At 43.8% G+C, this 14,691-nt stretch overlaps 2 protein-coding genes across 8 annotated transcripts in view; one reads left to right on the top strand and one right to left on the bottom strand.

The window, feature by feature from the left end:
- Nucleotides 1–14,691, top strand: part of LOC146171902 (isoaspartyl peptidase/L-asparaginase) — a 290,995-nt gene that overhangs the window by 235,010 nt on the left and 41,294 nt on the right. For all 7 annotated transcript variants that reach the window (XM_084586141.1, XM_084586140.1, XM_084586146.1 and 4 more), the window contains one exon: nucleotides 10,861–11,027. In XM_084586141.1, coding sequence (XP_084442267.1) covers nucleotides 10,861–11,027 — 167 coding nt within the window. The remainder of the gene's footprint in view (nucleotides 1–10,860; nucleotides 11,028–14,691) is intronic.
- On the bottom strand, nucleotides 1,757–4,456 carry LOC146171903 (uncharacterized). The gene is made up of 2 exons (XM_084586148.1): nucleotides 4,215–4,456; nucleotides 1,757–2,294 (listed from the first exon to the last, which is right to left on the bottom strand). The coding sequence occupies exons 1-2, from the start codon at nucleotides 4,454–4,456 to the stop codon at nucleotides 1,757–1,759; spliced, it is 780 nt and encodes a 259-aa protein (XP_084442274.1).

Raw genomic sequence — 14,691 nt, 5'->3', positions numbered from 1 at the left:
CTATAGAAAGGCTTTCGCCTTAATAGCCAAAAACACATTGCGAAGGCGCACATGCATACACGAGGGATAAACAAACAGCAGCACAACACGCGACCGACGATAGCGTGGGGTGGGGTGCCTCAATGAGCGCCTCACCCGCGCGCACTTCGAGGCAGCCTAGGTGGGGGTAAGTTGTGGCGCCACGGAGGGCAGCGGCGTTCGGGTGAACTAAACAAGCAACAACAAATCGGGGGCTATCGAGGCGGCGGCGATGAGCAGGTCGCCAAGTAATAAAGCCGGTTGTGATAGGCGGCGACGACATCGCGGCGACCACGGCTGTACTGACGGACGCCGAAATCGCTGTGGAAGTTTCTGAACATCCCGCAGACGAAGCTCAGGCTGACGCTGCAGACGATGAGAACATTCCGACTTCACAAGAAGCGCTTGCTGCATTGGATTTACTGTGCCGCCACTGCGGTGCTATTGAGGGCAGTGGGCTTGCCCTTGATGAGTGTTTGCAAAGTGTGGAACAGGGCGTGATACGGAACGCGATCAACACAAAAAATCAGGCCGCGATAACGCAGTTCTTTGCGTGTAAATAAATGGACCCAAGTAGGCACCCTCCGAGTTGCTGTGCCTTCTCTGATTGAATTTCGCTGCTCTTGCGTGTATTTTCTACGAAACTTTATATTACGAATTATGGATAGAGCGAACTATTTTCCGATTTTTTAACTGTTCATTATAACGAGGTTTCACTATGCTGGTGCATGACCACTTAACCTTGAACAATAACTCTTGACCTTGTAAGGCAGTTGGTTCTCAGTAATGCATTGGAGATCATGTGATAAGCCATAGCCTCCTCTAATTTTTCTGTGCCTGCCGGATCCCGGAGCGAACAATGGGAGCGCGCCGTCGCTGCAGTTGCGCGACGCAACCACTCATCGTGGGGGGGGCGCCACTCACGTACGGGTGCTGCGCATGCAGTTTCAAGGGCGCATTGATGGTCGCGTGCCACTCGTGAAGCAGGTTCCGCATTTTTCTGTGAATTTCCTGCCCAGTGTAATAGCGTCCACGAATAATTTTTCCAAGCTGGCTGATTCTGAAACGTATGCTGAAGGGTACATGCATGAATATTCACGCGAATAGCACATGCATGCTAAAGCAAGGGACTTGTACTTACCACGTCTAAAAAGCATCATTCTAAGCGAGAACTTTTACAGCTCGTTCGGTAGCAGCTGTTGTTGGCACCGCATGTCGGAAATAATCGGGGGCTGCGTAAAAAAAATCCTATCATGGTAATTTGTGTTTCTAGTGATTGATTGTTGTGTGGTATAGCTAGGCAATGTCAAGTAATGTGACTGATGAATTGAAATATAATAAAATGAAAATATTAAAAAGGGGGCTCAAACGTGTCAAAATGCTCAGAATGAGAAGCGAATACTTAATGATGTCAATTCATGGAATAAAAATTTTCATTCCGCGAATAACAATTAAGGCGGTGTTAAAGGCGCTATATCGACATCTTCTCTTAAGGCAAAGCTTGAGCGTCCCTCTAATTTTTAGGTACGTAAACACTGCATGCACATCAGACAGAAAAACCAAACTTCTTTTTACATCCATACAGAAGAAGGAAAAAATTTATTCCCAGCTTGGAAAGGAAACACAGTGAAGCATCAATTTGCAACTTCACATACTTTCTTCACAGTGGCTTCTGAAAGTATGTTACAAGGAAAAAAATTATTCCCAGCTTAGAAAGGAAACACACTGAAGCATCAATTCACAACTTCACATACTTCCGTGACAATGGTTTCTGAAAGAAAGTTTTGTAAATGTCACTCTTATCAGTGGCTGCAAGGGCATAGTTCACGAGCAGCGGCTTTATGAATCTTGAGCACACCAACTTAGCTACATCATGATGGTGCTGGCTGTTGGTGCAGTGGAGGAGGCCAGACTTTGAAACAGCTGGTACAGCTGCATCTAAGAGCGTTTGCAGTGGTTTGTGAAGCGTTCGGCATTTTTGAAGTGCTGTCTGGACAAATATCCGCAGGGTCTCTAGGACATGAAGCAGGCTATCTGAGGGGTATAACAATCCACCTCTGTCCTGGTGAAAAGTGAGCATTTGAAGAGGCTGCTTTGTAGAAGGTTTGGTGACGATTGCACTGCAGCTATCACATTGCATATGCTCCTTAACAACACGGGAAATATATCCACCAACATAAACTGTTGCTGACACCTGCAGTGTTGCAAACCTTGCCACATCTGGCTGCTTTAGATGTTCCAGTACATTTACAGCTTGCTTTGGAAGCTCAGCTGAGCTTTTCGACACCTGTAGAGTTTCGAGTAAAACACCCTTGGATGGTCCAGGCTCTTCAGCGCAAAGAACTTTACTGTCCAGCGACACAGCTGCGATGCCCGTCTTCAAAACTTTTTCTAGCCCCGAGATTGCAGAACGGACATCCAGCTGGTCATTGCAACCCACCGACCGCCTTAGTGTCCCAAAAAATGATTCGATGGGGTCACTGCTAAACTTCCTTGTTAATACAAAACCAAACTTTTCTCTAGTGAGAAGGTAGCGGACGCAATGAACAGTAGAGTATATTGTAAGCAGGAGCGCTTCGTATGTTTCAGCCGTAAGGAATCCATGAGGAGATGATGTATTGCTCTTCAACTCCTCCATGTACAGGGGAAACGTGATTTCTAGCTACTCAAGGCGATCATCATCTGCCTCACATCAGGAAAGCGTTGCTGGACATGTTGCACAGTGTTGCTTGTATCATGCAATACACATTTCGCATGAAGGTTATTGTCGGGCCTGCAGCAGCAAAAGCAGGATGGCAGCTATGGCCCGCTTGCTTCATGAGAACTTCTAGTGCTGAAGACAATACCTCCACTGCCCTCTTAACATTCAGTTTTTCAATGTTATTGGGGTAGACGTGTTTCCTGCTTAAGTTCCTCACTGGCATGACCAGCCTAGTTTTTTGCATTTCATAGAGTTTTTTCAGGTGGGAAGAAGACACCTCACCAGCTTTGCCGAGGTCTCGTGACAAAAACTGGGACTGCACATTTTTCATTATGTGACAGTAATCGAGGCTTAGGAAAAGTTCTCGGTCGGGATTGCATGGGTGTTGGATTCTATAGGTCAAAAACCTACCACAGAGCTCTTTCATAGCACTTACGTTGATTTTGTGATTATTTGTCACCAGGCGCACTATTTGGAAGCCTAATTCTTCCACTTTTTTCATCACATAGAGAAGCAACTTCGATAGCTGAGAGCCGCTTAACCCTTTCGTAAAAAAGTATGCAACAGGAATCTCATAAGTAGTGCTGAGCCCATTTATGACAAAGCATAGCAAGGAGTTTGCCAAAACAAGCTCACTGTCAGGTGAATTTGCTATGCCCATGTCAACTTGACCAACGAAGCAATCTCGCTGCTTGTTGTATTGAAGCTTGGGCTTTATCCGCATCTCATCTACTATCAGTGAGCAGGTTCTAGATTGGGGTGCATCAAGCTTCTCTAATTCAGCCTTCAGCCTGGCTTGCACTAAGTGGTGGACACCTGTCTCACCCGAGCTGCTCCCAAGGTAATTCAAAAGGGTAGTTCTGCTAGGTAGCTTGAGTAGCATCTCCCTCCTTGCGTGCTCGTAAGCTTTTGTGAAGAGGTGGCGCAGCACGATGCAATGGCGCACTACGTCTTCAGTCCAAGTTGGTTTTTTGCGGCGAAAGTTAACAATTTGATCCCATAAAAAAGAGCTGAAATATTCTTCTCTTCTGCCTGCTGATGAATGTACTGCAGATTACCGAAATTGCAATCATTTTTCAATTTTTCAAGCTCTGTTTTGTAGTGGTCTACAGTGCATCGAAGCTTTTCAACCTGTTTTTTGAGATCCCTTTCTCTGCGTTTTGATCTTGCTCTTTCATTTGCAAGTAAGCTGGACACTCCAACATTCACTTGAATTCCTTCGTGTGAAAAATTCGCATGTGTACTATTTGGATCCTCCTGCGGTTCCTTTTCATTTTCAGGTTTGGCCTGTTCATCTCTTTCTGGATAAGACGAGCTGGCCTCTTGAGAATTGTCCTCTGACATTTCTGCTTCTGTGCCGTCCTGGAACTTCTGCCGCTTTGTAGCCGGCTCAAGTTCCTTTTCGTTGGTTTTCGGAAACGCCCTTTTCCTCATGCTTTCTGTACTCTTTTGATGTAACTGCCTTGGCTTCATGTACGAAGGGTATTCTGGAAACAAGGAGGGCACTACACCTTTCTTGAGGCGGCACCGTTTGCCCTCCGCAAAGTCGGTTTCCTTGAAGTGCCGGCTACACATTCTTGAATAATTCGAGGTTGTGTTCGGCACCCAGTTGTCCCTCCGTATGGCTTTCAACCACTGCTCCCGTAGCACCGTGTCCGCCGGAATTTCGTGGAACGAGATTCCTGGAATCTTGCTTTTCCCACGTGAGCGGCAACGTAGAACACAGCAGTATGCCATTAAGTACCTGCAAGGCAACTATCAGCGGCTTAATGATGCGCTTTGATATTACAATCGTATACTTAAAAAGTTCCGTGCAAGCACAAGTTCATCGAGCACAAGCACAACAACAAAACTAAGGGCTGGCAGTCTGAGAAAATGCGACCACTAATATTATCGAATTATAGAAGAGTACGTCACAGGCAGATTTAGGCAGGCTACAAATAACATTATTGCTATCCAGACAAAACAATTCTTGGCTCACCGTTGGAAGGGAGCAGATGGTACCGCATGCGTTGATCGTCACCGATTTTTGGGTCCCTGACGTATGAATTTAGCATCTAAGCAGTGCTGTCACAATAACGAACGCCAGCAAGGTCAAGTTTTTGCACGTGTGAGCCAAAGAGAGTGAATCACGAGTGTATAAGGATCAAAATATGCGCGCGCATGACGGAGCGACTGCGTGGTGCAGCCGCGGCGAATGCAGATGAACCCCAACGTGACTAGCGCCACCACTCGGTGCTAAGTGGTGTAGCAGCAGAGTCGCGTCGACGGCCGCGAAGGGCGCATCCGGCAGGCACAAAAAAATAGAGGAGGCTATGGATAAGCAAGCAGCTCAACACCAAGTAAAATAGAGCTGTTGTTCTTCGATTTTTTTTTTTTTCACACTCGCTGTTGTGCACACTTCAGAGCCATGCAGGCAGCTGTGCAACGTGAAATTTAGATTGGAGTGGGCCTATTCTGACTACCACTTGCCAAGTCGGTCACTCTGAATATGACATTCTCTTCAGGAGCCCATTGGAGTTTTTTTTGTATTTATTGGATACCTGCATCGCCCGTAGGTCATTAGAGCAGGGGGCTACAAACGTTAACTACGACTTGACATATGACTTAGTGCATGGTAAAAAGCATCGTTCATCGGTATATACACAGTGCTTGATGGCAAACTGTTCCATTCTCGGACAGTTCTAATGAAAAAAGTGTAACGCAGGACGTCACCCCTACAAGAAAATTCCCTGCCATTCAAGTCATGGTCCAGTGGCTTCACTATATAATTTGGTGCCTGGGTATACTTTTCGTGGTTGATGCCTGTTTTAGAGCAATAAATGTTATGAAATAATCTAACATTTCTTCTATGGTTTTTTAGCTCTTGCCATTTAAGTTGATGTTTGCTTTCTGTCTGTAGCACCTCGAGGATGCCATCTAACCACCGCGTTCGCTGCCTACCCCTTCTTCAGTGACCCTCAACCTTTCCCAACATCAAATCTTTCCCCAGCGACTCCTCTCTTCTCATCAGATGAGCAAAGTAGCTGAGCTTTAACTTTAGAATTTGACCCTCCAAGAGCAGTCAGGGTTTATGTTCGACAATATCGACTGATTTGATCTTCTGGCAGTCCAAGGAACGCTCAAGAGTCTCCGCCAGCACCACAATTCAAACGCGTCGATTCTTCGGCGGTCAGCCTTCTTCACAGTCCAACTCTCGCATCCATACATCACAACTGGAAAGACCATAGCACGAGTTATACGGTTCTTGGTTGGCAGACTAATGTCTCTGCTCTTTACTAGGCGGTCAAGGCTAGCCATGGCTCTCTTTCCCAGAAGCAGGCGTCTCCTAATTTCATGGCTGCAGTCTCCTTTCGGGGTAATCTTGGAGCCCAAGAAGAGAAAATCTGTCACAGCTTCCACTTCTTGTCCCTTGATGCTCCAGGACTTGATAGGGCAAGACGCCATGATCTTTGTCTTTTTAATGTTCAGTTTAAGCGTTAAACTTCTCACTCTTTTCTTGTACGTGCATCAGAAGTCTCTTGAGTTCCACTTCACTTTCTGCCATTAAAGTGGTATCATGTACATATCTAAGGTTGTTGATACGTTTTCCAGCAATCTTCACTCCATCTGAAGACTTGTCCAGACCGGCCTTCCTCATGATGCAATCTGCATATAGGTTAAATAGGCAGGGCGATGGTATGCAGCCTTGTCTCACTCCTTTCTCAATTGGAAACCAATCAGTAAGACCATGCCCAGTTCTGACTGTGGCCTCTTGCCCTTCATACAGGTTCCTGAGGAGACAGATGAGGTGACTTGGAACTCCCATCTCTTGGAGAGCTTGCCACAATCTGCTGTGATTTATGCAGTCAAATGCTTTCGCATAATCAATCAAGCAGAAGTAGATGGGCTTCTGGAACTCTCTTGTTTTTTCCAAGATCCAACGAAGGTTGGCAATCTGGTCTCTAGTTCCTCTGCCCTTGCGAAATCCAGCTTGCCCGTCCGGAAGCTCCCGATCCACATACTGCTGCAGCCTACCGTGAAGGATTTTCAACATCACCTTGCTAGCATGCGAAATAAGCGGGATCATGCGGTAGTTGGAACAATCTTTGGCACTGCCTTTCTTTGGAATGGTAATGTAAACTGACCTCCTCCAATCCTGTGGCCACTGCAGGGTTGTCCAAATTTGCTGACATAATGTATACAGAACGTTAACAGCGTCATGGTTGAGGTTTTGAATCAACATAGCTGGAATGCCATCAATTCCGCTAGCCTTGTTCTTAGCAAGGCTGGCTAAGGCCCATTCAACTTCACTCTTCAGGATGCCCGGCTCAAAATCAGTAATCACAACCGTCCTATGTTCGGTTTGCACATCTGAGTCCTTCTTGTACAGTTCTTCTGTGTATTCCTCTCACCTCTTTTTTATCTCTGAGGCTTCAGTGAGGTCCCTGCCTCGTTTGTCCTATATCACGCACAGCTTAGCACAGAAGCTTCCTTTGATATCTTTGATTGTTTTATACAGAGCTCTTGTGTTCTTCAATTGGCTGTTGTCCTCAACTGCTTGGCACTGTATGTTCAGGAAGGCATTCTTATCTCTCCTTGTGATTTTCTGAAAATCCGCATTGAGAACCTTGTATCTTTCTCTATCCGCCGTAACTTTTGCCATCCTTCTTTCCTCAGCTATTTGCGAAGCCTCTTCAGATAACCAGTTTGCTTTCTTGCATTTCTTTTGCTTTGGAACTACCTTAGTAGCAACTTCTTGTATTATATCACGAACATCAGTCCACATCTCTTCATGCTCTCTGTCTTCTAGATCTAATTCTTGAAATTGATTCCCCACTTCCACAGCATATTCTCATAGAATTTGATCCGGATCATACCTGAAAGGCCTTCTAGTTTTCTGCATTTTCCTCAATCGAAGCTTAAATTTGGCAACAAGACGCTGATGATCGGTGCCACAATCTGCCCCAGGCCTTGTTTTTACTGCTTGTATAGCGATTCTGCATCTCTGCCGGCAAAGATTATAATCAATCTAATTCCTGTACAGGCAGTCTGGTGAAGTCCATGTGTACAGGCGCCTCTTGTGCTGTTGGAAATGAGTATTCGCTATGGTCAGGTTGTTTTCTGACAAAACTCTGCTAGCCCCTGCCCAGCTTCATTTGGCTCACCAAGACCGAACTTGCCTGTAATTCCGGATATTTCTTCACTTCCCAGCTTAGCATTCCAGTCTCCTATGAGAAAAAGGACGTCTGATGATGGAGTGCGGTCTAAAATGCATTGCTGGTCAGCGTAAAAATCTCTCAATGTCAGCTTCTTCAGCAGTAGTGGTTGGCGCATAGACTTGGATAACTGCTATGTTGAAAGGGTGACCTTGGATCCGAAGTGAAATCATTCGGTCGTTTTTGGGGTTGTACCCTAACACTGCTTTGCCCATTCTGTTTGCTATGAGAGCAGCCCCATTCCTTCTCCTGATTCGTGCCCGCAATAAAAGACATAATGGTCGCCGGAATGCAATTCTCTCATTCCGGTCCACTTGAGCTCTCTGATACTCCAGATATCGATGTTCAATCTGTCCATTTCTCGCTTGACGACATCCAGTTTACATTGCGTCATATATCTTACATTCCATGTTGCTATGTGATATATCTCCTTGCAACATCGGACTTGCCGGTCGCTTCCCGACACATCCACAACTGAGTGTCTTTTTGGCTTTAGCCCAGCCGCTTCATTCGTCCTGGAGCTTCTAGGAATCGCCCTTTGTTCATCTCCAGTAACATGTGGGACGCAAGTTTAGAAAGAGGAAAGTATACAACAGTTGCAACTTGCCTGTACTCACCTATGGGGCTGAAACCTGGAGGCTAACTAAGAGAGTTCTACTTAAGTTGAGGGCAACCCAGAGGGCTATGGATCGAAAAATGGTAGGGGTAGCATTAAGAGATAGGAAGCATGCAGATTGGGTCAGAGAAATAACTCAAGTTATTGATATTCTAGTGGAAATTAAGAAGAAATGGGCATGGGCAGGACATGTAGTGCGAAGAGAGGATAACCGATGGTCGCTTAGAGTAACAAACTGGATTCCAAGGAAAGGAAAGTGTAGCGGGGGGCGGCAGAAAGTTAGTTGGACGGATGAGGTTAAGAAGTTCGCAGGGGTCAAGTGGATGCAGCTAGCTCAGAACCGGGTTAAGTGGAGAAATATGGGAGAGGCCACCGCCCTGCAGTGGGTATAGCCAGGCTGATGGTGATGATGATGATGATGGTACATGCAGGCCACAACATTCTTGGTGGGGCTTGACTTCATGAAGTATTGCACTAAATTTGGCTAGCCTGGTATGAATTTTGTACACTGTGGCACCACAGTGTGGCAGGATGGTTGTTCAGATTGGACCATGGCTTTCGTAATCAAGGGCTTTTGATGCACCGGAAGGAAATCCATGTGTAATAAAATATGGAAAATAAGAGAAGGTCAAGGTCAACCTGATTATTTATTTATAGATACTGCAATCAAGTACAGATCATAGCTGGGTGGGGAAAAAAAACAAATTAAAGCATATAAACACAACTCCAATTCATAAAATTCATAACATTTGCAGGCACTTTTCAAACATTATTACACTATTCTGGGTAACAGTCTCGCTGTTAAGTTTGTTCCACTCAGTAATTGTCCTCGGAAAAAAAGAATATTTAAAGCAGTTAATTCGTGCGTTCAATTGAGGTTTTGTCAGTGCGTGCCTTTGTCTCGTGTTATAACCTGAGGAGTAAACAAAATAATTAGAAGTATTAATTTTATAATGACCATTTATGAGCTGAAATGGAAACTTTAATCAGCAGACACAATTGTGCTTTCTGAGTCGGGGTAATTCACTGCAGTTTACGAGCTCACTGACAGATGCATGGCCGTACAACGTAAACAAAAACCTAACTACCTTGTGTTGTATTCGCTCTTGTTTATAAATGTCGGTTATTGTGAAAGAGTCCCAGATAATTACGGCATATTCTGAAAGTGGCTGAATGAGGGAATTGTATGCTAACAGATGAATACTAGAGAGGGCAGACTTCAGTGAATACCTCAAAAAACAAAAAAAGAGTTTGCGCAGTGAATTTACTACAACAGTATCTATGTGTTTTGTCCAGGAAAGGTTGTTAGTTATCCGTAGGCCCAAATATTTATACTTTGTTACCTTCATTAATGACATGTTTCTAGTGCTATACACAAAGTAAAGAGGCCTTTTCTCATGTATAATTTTCATAGAACGTTTTTTCAAAATTAACGCACATCTTCTATTCATTACAGCACGCAATCACTTTTGCGAAATAATTATTTAGATACACTTGTTCATCAACTGAAGACACCTTTTTGTACAAAATACAATCATCTGCCTACAGCTTCACGCCGACTGAAAGCCCTATAAAAATGTCATTAATTAATAATTAAATAAAAGTGGACTCAATACAGATCCCTGGGGGACACCATTATACTAGAACTTTGCTCTATGTTCTTAAAATATGCGGCAAAAAGACTAGGCGGTTGACGGCCCGAATTCGTTATTTCAAGGTTCTCTCCCCTAGCCACTTTGTTACATTGAGGTCAAAAATACATGGGTTTCTATGGGACTGGCGACGGGGAATAGAAAAACTTCGTAAAATCGAGGAATTCGTAAAATGGAGGTTCGTTATAAGCAGGTTCAACGTAGTGTAAATTCACTGGAAAAGTTTTCGAACAGTGAACTTTGAATTGCTATAACTTCGCTAATAATTGTTATATCAAAAAAGTGCTCCTAACATTGTATTCATTATGCTTTCTAGTACCTAGCAAAGTGTACATGTGAATTTTTTATAATGCGGTTATTGTTTCATTGTTTCTGCAAATTATGAACAATTAATTTCATTTTTATTTTGAACTAATTAGCCAATTGAAAAAATAGTTTTATATTTGAAACCAGTGCAAGGAACTGAACCAGAATGCTAGGTTTTATCAAACTTGCACAAAAATTAGGAAAAACAGTTTATCGCCAACTCTCTCAATGGTAAACCGCCATGTCAGACAATTTTAGATATTACTTTCACAGATTTAGATTGGCTGAAGTGGAAATACCCCTGCTAATTTTTCCTGATAGGGGTTCTTATAGCATTCATCCCTGAAATAGGAGTGAAATTGTGTGCAGACAGAGCATGTGCTGCTGGTTGGGCCTTGGGCAGACGACTTTGCACGCGAGGTGGGCATCCCGGCCATTGACAATGGCTCGCTCGTCTCGGCCAAGGCCACACAGAGGCTGGAGGAATACAAGTCCTTCCACGACACTGTGCACCGGTCCATCAACGTTGCCAAGAAGTAAGTGCTTCTGCTTCCACATAACCAGGAGCAGCTGCCGAGCAAACCACCGCATATGTCCTGGGCCCGTATTCCGAGTTTGCGTCGTTATCGATGTGTCGTTATCCCACGTGAGCTCGAGTAATCTGATTGGTCGAAATGCCGGAACCTACTACGAAACTGGAAGCGGTTGCAACATCATGTTCCGGCGTTTCCATCAATCAGATGACTCGAGGTAGGGGAGACGTTGGGGGAAATAGCGAAAATTTCGATAACAATGCAAACTTGGAATACGGACCCTGGTCTCAGCATCACAAAATCCTTCCGATCGTTCAACGAGGTTGTCCTTTGAGATTCTTAGAGATGGCCATTTGTAGAGGGGAGGAAGGGCTGGAAAGAGTAGAACAGGAGAAGGACAATGAAGGTAAAGGAGGAGAAAGGGAGGATTGTCTTTTATCTCTAAGCCTGGTCTTGAAATCTAGGCACCTTACTAATGAGAGAACTATGTGAGAAGAATTCAGTTTTTTTTTTTAATAGAAAAAATGGTAGTGTAGTGAAACATTGCTATTAAGCTCTTCACAGGAAGCAGGGGAAGAAAATGCCAGAGCTGAGAAATGCAGTGGCCAAACATACTTGAAAAGCAAAGGTGAAGGGATGATTCATTTTTATCTCCTTGCATGAAGAAATTCTCCACTGGTGCCTTCCACTTTGTTCACTATTTGCTGCCAGTGCCAACACTCTTCTTGAGGCTCCTCCGATTTTGTTTGGCATAGATTTGAAGCTTAGGGATGGCTGTTAATAAAAAGTAAGCGATGCTGCACTGCAGATACTCACCCGCGCTGTTGTCACAGTGAATGCTTTAATCCGGCACAATTCTTGAGCTATACTATCAAGCTGGTATGACTCGGCTGTCCGCTGCCAGATCTCTGCACACAGTTTTGTTGAGGGTTTTCCCACATGCTCACAACACTCATGGTTGTAGTTATGGTGGTGCATTTGCCGCACAAAAAGCCACAGCCCAATCAAAATCTTTCATAATTGCTCAACCTTATTTGTGACCACTTTCAACAGTGGTCTGTCACCACATTGTAAACCAGGCATTAGTGGTCTTCTGAGAAAATGCACGTTACTATCTGCAGGATGGATGGTTGGTCCCTTTGTACTGAACAAACTGCAATCCAGACCATTATTTCCTACATCATATTTTCTTGCGTATAACCCACACCAAAGATTTAAATAAAAACTAAAAGTTTTCTACGAAAGTTTCTCTAGGGGGGGGGGGGGGGGGGGTTGGCTACATGGCGGTGCGCAGCCTCCCACGTAGAGTTTGCCATCACCATCAACGCGTGTCAAGCCAGCGAGGAGCCATTAAAGGGTGTAGCCAAATCCACATCCATAATCTCTTTATTCTACAATTGGCACACTAGTCGTGCTTACAACATGTTAGGCTACACAGCTACTAGTACAGGGTCGTTGACATTGTCATTTTGTACTCTACTGTCAAATGCTTTGATTGGTGCACTTTATCGAAGGAAACGGGACTACTCCATACTAGCAAAGGTCTCTTCAAGCCTCTTGAACTGTGTGGTAGTGCTGGAACTCATCCTTTGGCATCTCACACGGAGAGGTTTCATCATCTCACAAACAGCCAGCGGCAAGGATTTTTGCCTCACTCGGAGAACAAATGCTGTGCGGACAAAAGCAAGGCAAGCATGCATTTGCACCACAATGGTGCATGACCCCTTCGAAAAACAAAAGAGTGACAAGGCAATTATCGTTCTTATGTGTAGGCTGACCAGGGCTGCTGAGTGTGCACAGCAGTGAGGCACAGGAAACAGGCCTAAGGACAAATATTTTGAAAAAAAAAGATTTCGAAAAAATTTATTTCCAGTAATATATAGGAAATGGGCCTCGGGCGAAAAGCTACAACGATAGCTTGAGAGATGCCCGAGGCCCAGTAATGGCAGAGCAACAGGACGTGTGACATTAAGGCGAAGATATACATATATAACATGAAAATTATGAAGCTCAGAAAGAGCACATATATACTAATGAAACAGCAAGTTAAAAACCAGCACAGTAAATTAACAGCCCACAATAATGTAACAGTATGCACGAAATATGGCAAAACGTAATGAAAAATGAAGTGACTATTCTTGTAATAATATTTAAGGCAAGGAACGGAAAGTACAGAGAGACAGTGCGGAATTGATAAAATATAGCTTAAAGTCCTTAATTGACGCGGTAAAGATGTTTGGGTTGTGTATGCTATAATGATTTAATATGCATGGTAAAGTAAAACGAAGGCTCTGGTTACCGTATAACATCCTCGTTCGAGAAACGTCCCATATTTGTTTACTTCTGGTGTGAAAGGGTTTTTCGTAAGGCTTAAGTCCAGATATATTCTTCAAGAAGTCAGTTAAGCATTGAGGTGACAATTTAAGGCAGTGAAGTAGACGATACTCAAACATGGCATGCACACTATGAATCCTATATTTCGGAAATAATGTTTCTGTATGGGCAGTGTAGCATGCACCAGCGATCACTCTAATTGCCTTCTTTTGGAGACCGAGTATGATGTTTAGATTTGTTTTGGATGTTGTACCCCAAACGAGGGGCAGTAGTTTATGTGTGATTGAATTATAGGATGATAAATAAGTAGCTTACGCTTTGGGGAAAATTCGTTATGCAGTCTCGAGAGGAAACCAACAGATCTAGTGAGCTTGCTTTCAATATACATTATATGGTCAGACAATCTCATGCGAGAGTCGAATGCAACACCGAGTGATTTGAATTTGTCTACAATTTCAATAATGTTATTTTCTAGATGCAGAGTATTGTTTACTGTAATATCCAGGCTAAAGGGACAAAAAAAGACTGCTTTGGTCTTGTTAGAGTTAACTGCCAAACCATTTGTGGAGAGCACGAAGAACCAGATTTGCACTATTGATTAGTTCATCGGCAGAAGATCCCCTAAGAAAAAAACTTTTTTCGTCAGCGTACTGAATGCAACTTGTATGATAGGCTATGCTTGGAAGGTCGTTAGCATAGACATTAAAGAGGAACGGTCCAAGAAGGCTACCTTGTGGGACACCACATTCAATGAAAAGGGAGCTAGACTTGTGATTATCGACCGAAATGACCTGCTGGCGCATGTTTAAATAAGAACGAAAGAGTTGGAGGGAAAGACCATGGACACCATAGCTTTCAAGTTTACAGAGTAGTATTTCATGATTAAGAAGGTCAAACGCTTTGGTAAAGTCGAAAATACCAAGGGTCAAACTTTTAGCTTCGATATTATTTAAAATAATTTCCTTTTGCAAGAGTAAAGCAGATTCCGTGGACTTGTCCTTTCGAAATCCAAACTGACTGGCATTTATTAAGGCATGTTTAGAAACGAACCCATCAAATCTCTTGAGCATTACTTTTCCAAGGGCCTTTGAAAAAACAGGGAGAATAGAAATCGGCCTATAGTTTGTCATCTTGTTTCTATCGCCTCCTTTGAAAATAACAGTTACGTTTGCATATTTCATTCGTGCAGGAAATATTCCTGATGTGAGCGACAAGTTAAAGATGTAGCTTAAGCATGGTGCTAAGAGATCCGCAACAAATTTAACTGGTTTAATTTGGAAGCCATCGAAATCGGTGCAACGGTGGACCGGATATCCAGTCAACATGATTCCCA

The sequence above is a fragment of the Amblyomma maculatum genome, unplaced genomic scaffold, assembly GCF_055883805.1.
Source record: "Amblyomma maculatum isolate TAMU_Amacu unplaced genomic scaffold, ASM5588380v1 scaffold_15, whole genome shotgun sequence".
NCBI lineage: Eukaryota > Metazoa > Arthropoda > Arachnida > Ixodida > Ixodidae > Amblyomma > Amblyomma maculatum.
This window is presented reverse-complemented; position numbering and strand designations above follow the sequence as displayed.